The sequence below is a fragment of the Hylobates moloch genome, unplaced genomic scaffold, assembly GCF_009828535.3.
Source record: "Hylobates moloch isolate HMO894 unplaced genomic scaffold, HMol_V3 SCAFFOLD_7, whole genome shotgun sequence".
Taxonomy (NCBI): Eukaryota; Metazoa; Chordata; class Mammalia; order Primates; family Hylobatidae; genus Hylobates; species Hylobates moloch.
This window is the reverse complement of record NW_026652282.1, coordinates 49,584,713-49,597,877: the sequence shown is the minus strand read 5'-3', so window position 1 is coordinate 49,597,877 and position 13,165 is coordinate 49,584,713. Positions and strand designations below refer to the sequence as shown.

Here is a 13,165-nt window from a genome sequence, read left to right as displayed (position 1 = left end):
CTTGCACCTCAATGCTTTCTCCACCCACTGCTGCGCTCAATATGTCCTAGCTAAGCTGAACTAGTATCAGTTATTAGAATAAGGCAAGCTTATTCCCATCTCACTAGTTTTGTACTCTGCCTAGCCAAGAATAGTCTTTTGCCATGCTTTTTATATAGCTTGCTCCTTCTCATATGATCGCTATTCTCCCTACTTTAAAAAATTTCCTTAGTTACACTAAAAGTTCAGACTTCATCACTATGTATCATATCCATGTAACAAAACTGCACTTGTACCCTTTAAACTTATACAATTGAAAAATAAATGAGGCCGGGCGCGGTGGCTCACGCTTGTAATCCCAGCACTTTGGGAGGCCGAGGCGGGCGGATCACGAGGTCAGGAGATCGAGACCACAGTGAAACCCCGTCTCTACTAAAAATACAAAAAATTAGCCGGGCGTGGTGGCGGGCGCCTGTAGTCCCAGCTACTTGGAGAGGCTGAGGCAGGAGAATGGTGTGAACCCAGGAGGTGGAGCTTGCAGTGAGCCGAGATTGAGCCACTGCACTCCAGCCTGGGCGACAGAGCGAGACCCTGTCTCAAAAAAAAAAAAAAAAAAAAAAGAAAAATAAATGGAGAAGAGGGGCAGAGCAAGGGGGCCAAATAGAATGCTCTACCAATCATGCCCCAACAAGAACACCAATTTCACAACTATCTACACAAAAAAGGACCTTCATAAGAATGAAAGTTGTAAACATGTACCCTAAAACTTAAACTATAATAATAAAAAAAAAGAACGAAAAATCATATGACCACTCACAGTACCTGGTTTTAACTTCATATTGTTTAAAGAAGCACTGAAAGAGGGTAGGAAAGAGTCTTGAATCACCAACACCACCCTTCACCCATCCCTCTGCAGTGTCTACATGGTGTGGAGAGAGAATCTGGATGCTTCAGACAGGGATAGTATAGCACTTGTGAGACACTGCATTAAATTCCGTGCTGCCTTGTCACAACAGAAAGCAAAACTAGGCTGAACTCTGCTGACTCCCACCCATGGAGGGAATGTTTAAACAAGTCAGAGCCAGAGGGGAATCACCCATCCCAGAAGTCAGAACTTGCATTCTGGGAAGACTCACCACTATGAGATAAAGTACTCTGGGGCCTTGAATTAACTTGAAATGCAGTATAGGCCACAAGGACTTCAAGTCTTAGGTGAGTCCTAGTGATGAACTGGGCTCAGAGCCGGTGGACTCGCGGGGAGCATATGACATATTAAGATATCAGTTGGATCAGATAAGACAGTGGTTGCACCACCACTTCCCCAACCCTAGGATGCACAGCTCACAGCTTCAAAAGAGACCCCTTCCTCCCACTTGAGGAGAGGTGAGGGCAGAGTAAAAAGGACTTTGTCTTGCATCTTGGATACAAGCTTAGCCACAGTAGGATAGGGCATCATTCAGAGTCGTGAGGCTTCTTTTCCAGGACCTAGCTCATGGTTGACATTTCTAGACACACCCTGGGCCACAAGGGAAGCTGTTGCTTTGAAGGGAAGAACCCAGTTCTGGCAGGACGAATCACCTACTGACTAAAGAGCCCTTGGTCCCTGAATAACCAGTGGCAAAACTCAGGTAGTACACCATGGGCCTAGGATGAGACTCTGAGACTTGCTGGCTTCAGATGAGACTCAGCACATTCCCAAGCTGTGATGGCTATGGGGAGACACTCCAGCTTAGGAAAGGTGGAAAGAAAAGTAAAGGGGCCTTTGTCTTGCGCCTTAGATACCAATTAGCCACAGAGGGATAGAGTACAAGCAGGATATTGGGGTCTCCAGTTCCAGGATTATGCTCTTGCATGGCATTTCTGGATCTGCCCAGGGCCAGAGGGGAGCCCACTGCCCTCAAGCGTGAGTCCCAGGCCAAGCAGCATTCACGATAAGCAGAATAAAGAGGCCTTGGGCCTTATGGGAACATCAGCAGTAGCCTGGCAGTACTCCCTGTAAGCCTACGGTAGTGGTAGCCAAGGGGTGAGGCTCTTCTGGCTGTGGAAAGTCAAGGGAAGACTGGGAAGAACTGTGTCTCATGGTTTGAGTGCCAGTTCAGCCACAGTACAATAGAACACCAGGTGGACTTCTAAGGTTTTTGACTCGAGTTCCTGGCTTCCAGATGGCATCTTTAGACCTACCAAGGGCCTAGGGGAACTCACTGCCCTGAAGGAAAAGACATAGGTACAGCTGGCTTCACCAACGGGTGACTGTAGAGACCCAGGGCCTTGAGTGAACATTGGCAATAGCCAGGTAGTGGTTACAGCGGGTCTTGGCTGAAATCTAGTGCTGTATTAGTTTAAGGCCTGACCCAGCACAGTGCCAGTGGTGGTAGCCACAGGGATGCTTGTGTCAACCCACTCACAGATCTAGGTGGCTCGGAAGAGAGAGAGAGAGACTGTTTGTCTGGGATAAAGTAAAAGAAAAGAACAAGAGTCTCTGCTTGGTAATCCAGAAAATTCTTCTGGATCTTATTCAAGAACATCAAAGTGGAACCTCTGCAAGTCTGCAAGAACCATAGGGCTTCTGGGCTTGGGTTCTGCATCCCCTAATGCAGAGATGGCTTAGATCACAACACCCAACCCCTTTGAATATGTGGAAAGACTTCCTGAGAAGGATGAATACAAACCAACCCAGACTGTGAAGACTACAATAAATACCTAACTCTTCAATGCCCAGACACTAATGAACATCTACAAGCATCAAGACGATCCAGGAAAACATGACCAAACCAAATGAAACACATAAGGCACCAGGGACCAATCCTGGAGAGATATGTGTCCATTCAGAAAGAGAATTCAAAATATGTTTTGAGGAAACTCAAAGAAATTCAAGATAATACAGAGAAGGAATTAAGAATCCCAGAAGTTAACAAAGAGATTGAAACAATTAAATAGAATAAAGCAGAAGAAAAAATTAGTGAGCTTGAAGACAGCCTATTTGAAAATGCATTGACAGGAGACAAAAGAATAAAAAACAATGAAGCAACAACTATAGGATCCAGAAAGTAGTCTCAAAAAGGCAAATCTAAGAGCTGTCGCCTTAAAGAGCAAGTAGATAAAGAGATAGGGGTAGAAATATTCAAAGGGACAATAACACAGAACTTCCCAACCTAGGGAAAGATATTAATATCCAAGTACAAGAAGGTTATAGAACACCACGCAAATTTAACCCAAAGAAGACCACCTCAAAGCATTTAATAATTAAACTCCCAAAGGTCAAGGATAAAGAAAGGATCCTAAAAGAAGCAAGAGAAAAGAAAGAAATAACATACACTGGAGTTCCAACACCTTTGATGAGACTTTTTAGTAGAAACCTTAAAGGCCAGTAGAGAGTGGCATGACATATTTAAGATGCTGAAGGAAAAAAAACTTTTGCCCTAGAATAGTATATCTGGTGAAAATATCCTTCAAACATGAAGGAGAAACAAAGACTTTCCCACATGAACAAAAGCTGAGGGATTTCATCAATACCATGCTCATCCTACAAGAAATGCTAAAGGGAGTACTTCAATCAGAAAGAAAAGGACATTAATGAGAAATAAGAAATCATCTGAAGGTACAAAACTCACTGGTAATATTAAGGACAAGGAAAAACACAGAATCAGGAAGAAATCCAAAACCTGAACAGACTAACCAACAAGTAATGAGACAAAAGCCATAATTAAAACTCTCCCAGAAGGTGGAGGTTGCAGTGAGCTGAGATCATGCCACTGCACTCCAGCCTGGGCAACAGAGTGAGACTTGGTTTTGGGGATGAGGTGCGGGGGCCGGGGGGGGGGGAGGTCTCCCAGGAAGGAAAGCCCAGGACCTGATGGCTTCACTGTCGAATTCTAACAAATATCTAAAGATTAGTTCATATCAATTCTACTGAAACTATTTTGAAAAATAGAACAGGAAGAAATACTCCAAACTCATTCTATGAGGCCAGTATTACCCTGATACCAAAACCAGACAAAGACACATCAAAAAATGAAAACCATAGGCCAATATCACTGATGAATATTGATGCAAAAATCCTCAACAAAATACTAGCAACACATTAAAAAGATAATTCATCATGTCCAAATGGGATTTATCCCACAGATGTGGGGATGGTTCAGCATATGCAAATCAATTAATGTGATACATCATATCAACAGAATGAAAAATAAAAACCATTTGGTTATTTCAATTGATGCTGAAAAAGTATTTGATAAAATTCAACATCTTTTCATAATAAAAATCATCAGAAGACTGGGTATAGGAGAAACATACTTCAACATAATAAACGTCATTAATTACTGACCCATAAGTATCATACTAAATGGGGAAAAACTGAAATACTTTCCTCTAAGATTGGGAACATGACAAGGATGCCCAATTTCACCTTTATTCAACATAGTACAGGAAGTCCTACCTAGAGGAGTCAGATGAGAAAAGAATTAAAGGGCATCCAAATTGGAAAGGAAAAAGACAAATTATTCTTGTTTGCAGAAGATATAATCTTATATTTGGAAAAACCTAAAGCCTCCAGAAAAAGAGCTATTAGAATTGATAAAAAAAATTAGTAAAGTTATAGGATAAAAAACTGACATACAAAATCCAAAACATTTCTACATGCCAACAGATGAACATTCTGAAACAAAAATCAAGAAATAATCTCATTTACAATGGCTCCAAATAAAATGAAATATCTAGGAATTAACATAAACAAGAAAATAAATGATCTCTACAATATATACTATAAAACATTGATGATGGAAACTGAAGACAGAAATGAAAGGAAAGATATTTCATGTTCATGGATTGGAAGAATACATTTTGTTAAAATGTTCGTACTACTCAAAGCAATCTACAATTTTAATGCAATCTCTATCAAAATATTAATGACATTCCTCTGCATAAATAGAAAAAAAAACCCAAAATTTACATGGAACCACAAAAACCCAGAATAACCAAAGCTATCTTAAGCAAAAATAATAAAACTGAAGGAATCACATTATGTGACTTTACATTATACTACAGAGGTACAGCAATCAAAATAGTGTGGTGCTGGCATATAACACACACACAGATCAGTGGAATGGAATAGAAAACCCAGAGATAAATCTATGCATTTATAGTGAACTCATTTTAGACACAGGTGCTGAGATCGTACACTGGGGAATGGACTGTCTCTTCAATAAAGGGTGCTGGGAAAACTGGATATCACAGGTAAAAGAATAAACTAGAGCCCTATATCTCACCATATACAAACATCAAATCAAAATGGATTAAATGCTTATGTCTAAGATCTGAAACTATTACAAGAAAATATTGGGGAAACTCTCCAGGACATTGGACTGGGCAAAGATTTGTTGAGCAATACCCCACAAGCATAGGCAATCAAAGCAAAAATGGACAAATGGGGTGCCATAAGGTTGAAAAAATCTTCTGCACGGCAAAGGAAACAATCAACAAAGTGAAGAGACAACTCACAGAATGGGAGAAAGTATTTGCAAACTACCCATCGACAAGGGATTCATAACCAGAATATACAAAGAGTTCAAAAAACTCTATAGGAGAAAAATCTAATAATCCAATTTAAAAATGGGCAAAAGAGCTAAAAAGACATTTATCAAAAGATAAACAGGCATATGAAAAGGTGCTCAACATCACTGATAATCAGAGAAATGTAAATCAAAACTACAATGAGATAACATCTCACCTCAGTTAAAATGGCTTTTGTCCAAAATACAGGTAATAACAAATGCTGGTGAGAATGTGGAAAAAAGGGAACCCTCATATACTGTTGGTGGGAATGTAAATTAGTACAATCACTATAGAGAACAATTTGGAGGTTTCTCAGAAAACAAAGTAGAGCTATCATAAGATCCAGTAATCCCACTGCTGGTTATATATCCAAAAGAAAGGAAATCAGTATATCAATGAGATATTTGCACTCTCATGTTTATTGCAGCAGTATTCACAATAGCCAGAATTTGGAAGTAACTGGTGTCCATCGACAGATGAATGGATAAAGAAAATGTGGTGCATATGGGCAAAAGAGCTAAAAAGACATTTATCACTCACCTGTTCATAGCCTCTGGGCAAAACAACTAGGGCTCTGGGTCCTTCTACACAAATTCTAACACAGCAAATGTAACATAGCAGATGTTTACAAGAAAGGAGGGCTTCCTCCTTGTCCAAGGTGTCTAAGTCCCAATTCTGAGCTTGGAGACCACTATGGAGAAGGAGTCTCCAAGGCAAAGGGGACACAATGATAAATGACAAGCTGCATCTGGCTTCTAGGCAGGTTTCTTTGAATTCCTAGGGTTATAAAAAATTTTTGAACTAGATGCCAACATTCAAAATCAAGGACATTTCACATAATAATCTGGATTTTTTTTTTTGCTTTTCTTTGACAATTAAATTTACTAATACAGTCGTCCCTCAGCATCCATGGGGGATTGATTTCAGAGCCACCTACATTCCCAACCCCACCCATCGGGTGGATAACGAAATCCATGGATGCTTAAGTTCCTGATATAAAATAACATAGCATTTGCATATAATCTATGCACATTCTCTCCTATATTTTAAGTCATCTCTAGATGTACTTATGTTACCTGATACCATGTAAATGCTATGTAAGTAGTTGTTATACTGTATTTTAAAATTGATATTTTTTTATCATTGTATTGTTATTTTTGTTGTTTAAAAAATATTTTTGATTTGTGGTTGGTTGAATCCATGGATGTGGAACCTAAGAATATTGATGGCTGACTACATGGATTTGAGTGGCAGCTCTCCTTCTTCAGATCAGGTATGTGCTGTCCAGCTTGACAGGATCACTACCAGGTCTGCTTTATTTATTTATGTGCACCTTTTTTTTAATGTGAACAAAGACACGTTAATGGTTAGTGGATTAAAACCTGCTTTAATTTCACATAGTTTAAATTGTTCTTGTGCTTTTCCATGCTTAGTAAAACTTGTGAGACCCTGGTAGTAAGGAAGGGAGTAATGCCTTAATCTTTGCTTAAGTGTTGACTCTGCAATTAGAAAGACTCACAGGGGCTCAGTGGGAATGATGACTGTTAAGACACCAGATTTAGTTTAGTGTTTTCCTAGGCCGGTTTTATAAAATCTGCCTTAGAGTAGGGACAAGAAACAGGGATGAAAACCATGAATGGAGCCTGAGCCCACGAGTATAAATGCATCAGTCTTTGTTTCAAGACTTCATTCTCTGTCTCTCAGAAATTTTCTCTCTCTCTCTCTGCCCCCTCTCTCTTTCGTGTGTGTGTATGTGTGTGTGTCTGTGTGTGTGTGTGTGTGTGTGTGTGTGTGTGTGTTGGGGGTGAGTTGGGAGTGGGCAGACCTGTATGGATTCTGCGGTGAGCTTTCAGGTGAGAGCTCTTGGTGTACACTTTGCTGCATCCTGCAAAGTCACATTGGTGAATCCGTCTTCTCTTCAAGTCAAGCGACTCTTCTCCCTGCATTTGGGCCATTGCTGCTGGTCTGATCAAAGAAATAGAGATAAAGCCAAACAGTGACTTTAAAGTGAAGGCTAAAAAAATGAATTTACATTCATTGGTGCCACCTCATATCTGCTTTTAATTTATGCGAATTTAATGCTAGGTACCCCCAAAAAGAAATAATTGGAATAGTAAAAACAATTCTGTCAACTAGGCCATTCTGCTCAGTAGGTACAGGTCCCTCAGTAGGTGCTCAGAGAAAGCATGGGAGGTGGTAGTGTTTCCTTCAGTGGTTGTGTTCCCAAACAGTGTGAGCATTTCACTTCAATAAGTTTCATTTTCCTGCTTAAAGAAATTTTTCATACAACAGTTGTTGCTAAACACAAGCCAACTACTTCCAATTAGTTCCAATATTGAAAGACAAAGCTGTTTCAAACTTACAGAGAGAAATGGTACATAACTACACTTTATGAGAAATTTGAAGATTTTTCAAAAGAAAAATTGATGATCTACAGTTAGAACATAGCTCTACCATAACATGCATGTACATGCACATGTGTGCACACAACTCATATACTTTCACTGGAAAGGCAGTCTCCCTATATTTCTTGTCCTCAAATTCTTACTCTTGTGTCTGATCATTAGTTCCACCTATACATATGTGCAAATGTACACACACACACACACACACACACACACACAAAGACAGACTTGAAGACAAAAAGTACTCACTCTTGCTGTAGTCCCTGCAGACTCTGTAAGGCTGAGGATCCACTCTCAATTGTACTCTCCTCACTGTCACTTGGAATTTCCAGTGGAGACATAGAGGTGGGGTCAACTTTCACTAAAAGCAAAGAAAGGGAGCAGTGTTAGCTAAAGATGTATGTGCCTCTTTAATCATTTTCAGGATTCCCAGTTTGTCCCACCTTAAGAAGTGGCAGCAAGATAGAAAAATAAAGGAAAAAAAACAAGATGAAAGAAGTATATTTGCATGGAAGTAAGAGAATAACATTTTATTTTTTTTTTTGCATAGCAGGGAACAGAAATGCCTTTAAAGTAAGGGTAGTATGAAGAGTTCTGATACCACTATGAGTGGTATCAAATGAGAGTATCTCTAGGATATGGTCTGGGTATGATTCATCTCTCCATCTCCAGCTACCAGGACAGGGTCTGCTGAAAAGTTAGTTTCAATGTGTGTGTGTGTGTGTGTTGAATTGAACTCACTGAATAGCTCCTGGCTGTCCTAAAATCAAATTCTAGGATTAGTCCAGATGTGAGAACATCAACCTTGGCCTTTGTGCTCCTAAACAGAAATGAGTCAATGAGATGAAACATATACCTACCACCTAGTAGGTGCTTGATACAACCTTCCTTCCCACCTATGTTGAGAGAAGCTGTCAAATATTCCTTATTATCAACCACTGATGTTTCTAATTCCTAACAAAACTCAATCAGGTGGTCAACGGTCTCCTAGACCCAGTGAAACCTTCAAAATTTCTATAGAGAAGAAACTTGGGGGTGGTGATAAGGTGGGGAACAAGTATTTGGTTAAAAGAGTTGTCTCTATACTTTGCATATCATTCACTAAAAAGTTTTAAACATGTATCTTGTGGTGTGCATGTTTGTGCATGTATGTGATATACATGTATTGGTATCCTACAATTTTGTATACATTATAAGAAAACAAACAAAAAGTAGTACGCCATCTCACTTAAGTTAGAGTGACTATTATCAAAAAGACAAAAGACAGTAAGTGCTGGTGTGTATGTAGAGAAAAGGGATCTGGCAATCTCCCTTCTGGGTTATCCATCCAAAGGAAATAAAATCATGTGCCCAAAAGATATCTGCATCCCTGTTTAGTGCAGAATTATTCACAATAGCCAAGATGTGGAACCAACCTAAAATATCAATCAACAAATGAATAAATAAACGAAATGTGACATATATATATACAATATAATATTATTCAGCTATAACAAAGAATAAAATCCTGCCATTTGTGAGAGCATAGATGAACCTGGAGGACATTATGTTAAGTGAAATATGCCAGGCACAGAAGGACAAAGAGTGCATGATCTCACTCATATGTGGAATCTAAAAAAGTTAATCTCACGTAAGTAGAGTAGAATGGTAGTTACCAGAGGCTGGGGTGGCTAGTGGGGAGGGGGATGGGGAGATGTTGGTCAAAGGATACATAATTATAGTTAGATAGGAGGAATACATTTCAAGAGATCTATTGTACAGCAAGGCAAGTATAGTTAATGATGATACATTTTATTTATTAAAATTGTAAAGAGAATGGATATTAAGTGCTCTCACCACAAAAATGATAATGAGGTAATGCATTTGTTATTTAGCTAGATTTAACCACTCCACAATGCATATGTACTTCAAAACATCATGCTATAGATGATAAAAACATACAATATTGCCTGTCAATTTTAAGGGTAAGAAAATACAAATTTTGATACTTTCTTCTTGCACTCCAATTGTTTTATATATGCCCCCTAATGTTTAGTAAGCCCCTCATTTTGGATACTGATGTGGTTTGGCTGTGCCCCCACCCAAATCTCAACTTGAATTGTATCTCTCAGAATTTCCACATGTTGTGAGAGGGACACAGGGGGAGTTAATTGAATCATGGGGGCCAGTTTTCCCTGCTATTCTCATGATAGTGAATAAGTCTCATGAGATCTAATGGGTTTATCAGGGGTTTCCGCTATTCTCTCTTCCTTTTCTCTTGCTGCCACCATGTAAGAAGTGCCTTTTGCCTCCCGCCATGATTCTGAGGCCTCCCCAGCCATGTGGAACTGTAAGTCCAATTAAACCTCTTTTTCTTCCCAGTCTCGAGTATGTCTTTATCAGCAGCATGAAAACGAACTGATACAGACACCATTGGGCCAATGCCCTTAGCTTAGAACCACATTGAGCACATTTAAAATTTATCCTGTTTATTTAGAGTGGCTCTGATGGACTGATGATATTATGGGGAATACTCAAAGCTCCTTCAAACCATCCTTTGATGCTACCACTGCCTTTATCTGAGCAAACTCTCACACAGGGAATTTTATTTCCTTTTTTGTTTGTTTCCTTTTTTTTGGTTTGTTTGTTTGGCTCTCCCTTCGTATATGGAATGGATATCATATCTCAAAATAAGATTATGAACACTTATTATTACCACAATTAACCACTAGTCAATGATAATATTTGTATTCAGAAGACCAGTGCAAAGTCTCAGCAACTTGATGCTTAGTAGTATGTTGTTTTTCAGCCTCCTACATTTAGTACAGGGCATCAAATTTCAAGGGTAGATACTCTTTTATAGTAAGCTGAAATCTGCTTCCTAGTCATTTCCACCCTTTGGCCTTTCCGATACGCAAAACATTATCAGCCTGCTTTAGAGGCCACATAATTTTCCTTGATCACTCCTAATTACAAACTAAAACAAATACACCTCTGGGAGGAGAACTAGTGGTTGGGGGATAGTGGTGGAAGAGAGACTTAATTTATACCTTTCTGAATTCTGAACTTATTTTAAAAATAAAATAAAATGGAAGATTATAGCATTTGAACTCTCTCTTGGACAAATTTTCAAGTTTGTTTGTTCATCAAATTATCTGTTGCAAGACAACTACTAGCACTGTGTTAAGTTCTCTGGAGGCATACATAAAAAAATTAAGATAGAGTATTATTTTTCAGGAATTTACAATTCAGTTGTGAATAATCCCCAGACACTTGTGATACAGGCAAATAAATAAGTAAAATGGAAAGTGATAGATGCCAAATGAGGAAGAATACAGGGAAGATGACAATATTTCAATTACTTCTTTTGCAGGTAAGAGAAAAGGGAAAGTATTGGTAGAGGCAGGAGCTAATACTGGCTAAGTATGTTTGAGATAGAAATACTGTTCTCAACTTTTCCACCAAAGCATTCTGAATGGCATAAAATAAACACATTCTCCTGAAAAGTCCAACGGTGGATGCCTTTAGTAAGCTTCAACTATTTTTGAAATATGTGGTTTATCTTAACAGGTTTTTAAATTTTGCATTTTGTAATACAAGATAATCATATTTTAAATATAAAATGCTTTAAATTATTTAACATCAAATAATATGGAAGTTCCAGGAAGTTGTTTGATATGTCACTGATAGATATGCATACTTGTTTGAGAAGCATGGTCTAATCAAGAGTCATTGTCATTCTTAAGCATTAAAAAGACATGATAAAAAACAGTACTTTTGAAAGATTACTCTTGAAGCAGTGTGCAAGAATAATTGGAGGAAGTGAAAAGAGACAGGAGTTAGGATGACTCAAAAAGGGAATAGATTCAGAAAGGCCAGGAAAGGGGCAATATTGTTACTTACCTGATCCAGCATTTTTACCATCTCCTCCAATGAGTGGGACTGTAATGGCTGCAGGGCCCCCATCTGCAGGCAAAGTAGTATATACCATGGGCAGAGACTGCACTACCACTGGGATGGTCTTCAGGCCACCCATCTTATTTGGCAGACTGACTGAGGGGATAGTGTGAATGACATGTAAGATCTGCTGGCCACCAGTGCTTTGAGAGGAGGTCAGGACAGAGCCTGGGGTCAGAACAGTAGGAATGTTTGCTGAAGTGCTCATGTCAGATGTTGACGTGGACACCACAAGGGTCTGGGGAGAAGACTGTGGCTTGGGGGGACGTATTGGAGCTTGTAGCATGCTAGCAGGCTGGAGAGGAGCCTTGGGCTTGTGAAAGGAGAGGTCAACTGGTTCCACTTGGGGCAGGCTGAAATCACTAGCCAAAAGTTCTTCTGGGGGCTCAATCTTGATGTCATTAAACAGTGCTGGGTTCTCCATGGGGTTGGCATCCAGGAGTGTTGGAGAAGTCATATTACTTCTGTATTCTATCTCAGGGGGATCTCTGTTCCGAACAGAAGCAGTGACCTTAAATAAATAAACAAATGGGAGATGCATAAGTCAGTGTTAGTACCCTGAAGAGACATACAAGCAATGTAAAAAAGAAATCTCTATTCATTTCACATGGAAGGAATACATGGTGCTGGGAGAAATAAGGCAGGAGTAAACTAAAGAGAAAAAAAGACGGGAAACTTTACTGAGTACCTGTAAGTACCAGGTACTGTATCAGGCAATTGTTAAAAATTATTTCATTTAACCTTCACAATAATCTTGCAAAATTATTTAAAGTCAACACTTTCTGAGCATCCACTATAAGCTCAGTGGCAGCACACATCAATAAAGTACAGCCAATAAGTATATACTAATATACTAAATATAATGATAGAATAATGTGAATAGTTTATAAATCATACCATAATAAATAACGTAACAGGTATACAAGCAAGGCGTTTTAGAAAAACAAAAGGGAATGACTCATTCTGTCTAGAAAGGGAAGGCTTCAAGGAGGAGGTGATATTTCAGATGAGTCACAGAAAATTAATAGAAATTTTCTAGGCAGATAAGAGATAAGAAAGATAATTCCTGCCTATAGAGCCATAACAACAGACAGTATAATTATAGAATAAACTATGAAATAAACTTGCAATACAGTTAGTTGTATTATATGCAAAATTGAACTCTGTAACTTTTTAATTCTGGGATTTTTTAAAAAACTAATAAATGATCTAAATGATCATAAATGATTTAAACTAATAAATAAATTAGTTTAAAAAACTAATAAATAAATTAGTTTAAAAAACTAATAAAT

At 38.7% G+C, this 13,165-nt stretch overlaps 1 protein-coding gene across 2 annotated transcripts in view; it reads right to left on the bottom strand.

Moving 5' to 3' along the window:
• The window catches only part of KLF8 (KLF transcription factor 8), a 52,785-nt gene that overhangs the window by 6,742 nt on the left and 32,878 nt on the right, over window positions 1-13,165 (bottom strand). For both annotated transcript variants that reach the window (XM_058441527.1, XM_032757035.2), the window contains 3 exons: window positions 11,820-12,384; window positions 8,187-8,298; window positions 7,358-7,497 (listed from right to left, as the gene is read on the bottom strand). In XM_058441527.1, coding sequence (XP_058297510.1) covers window positions 7,358-7,497; window positions 8,187-8,298; window positions 11,820-12,384 — 817 coding nt within the window. The remainder of the gene's footprint in view (window positions 1-7,357; window positions 7,498-8,186; window positions 8,299-11,819; window positions 12,385-13,165) is intronic.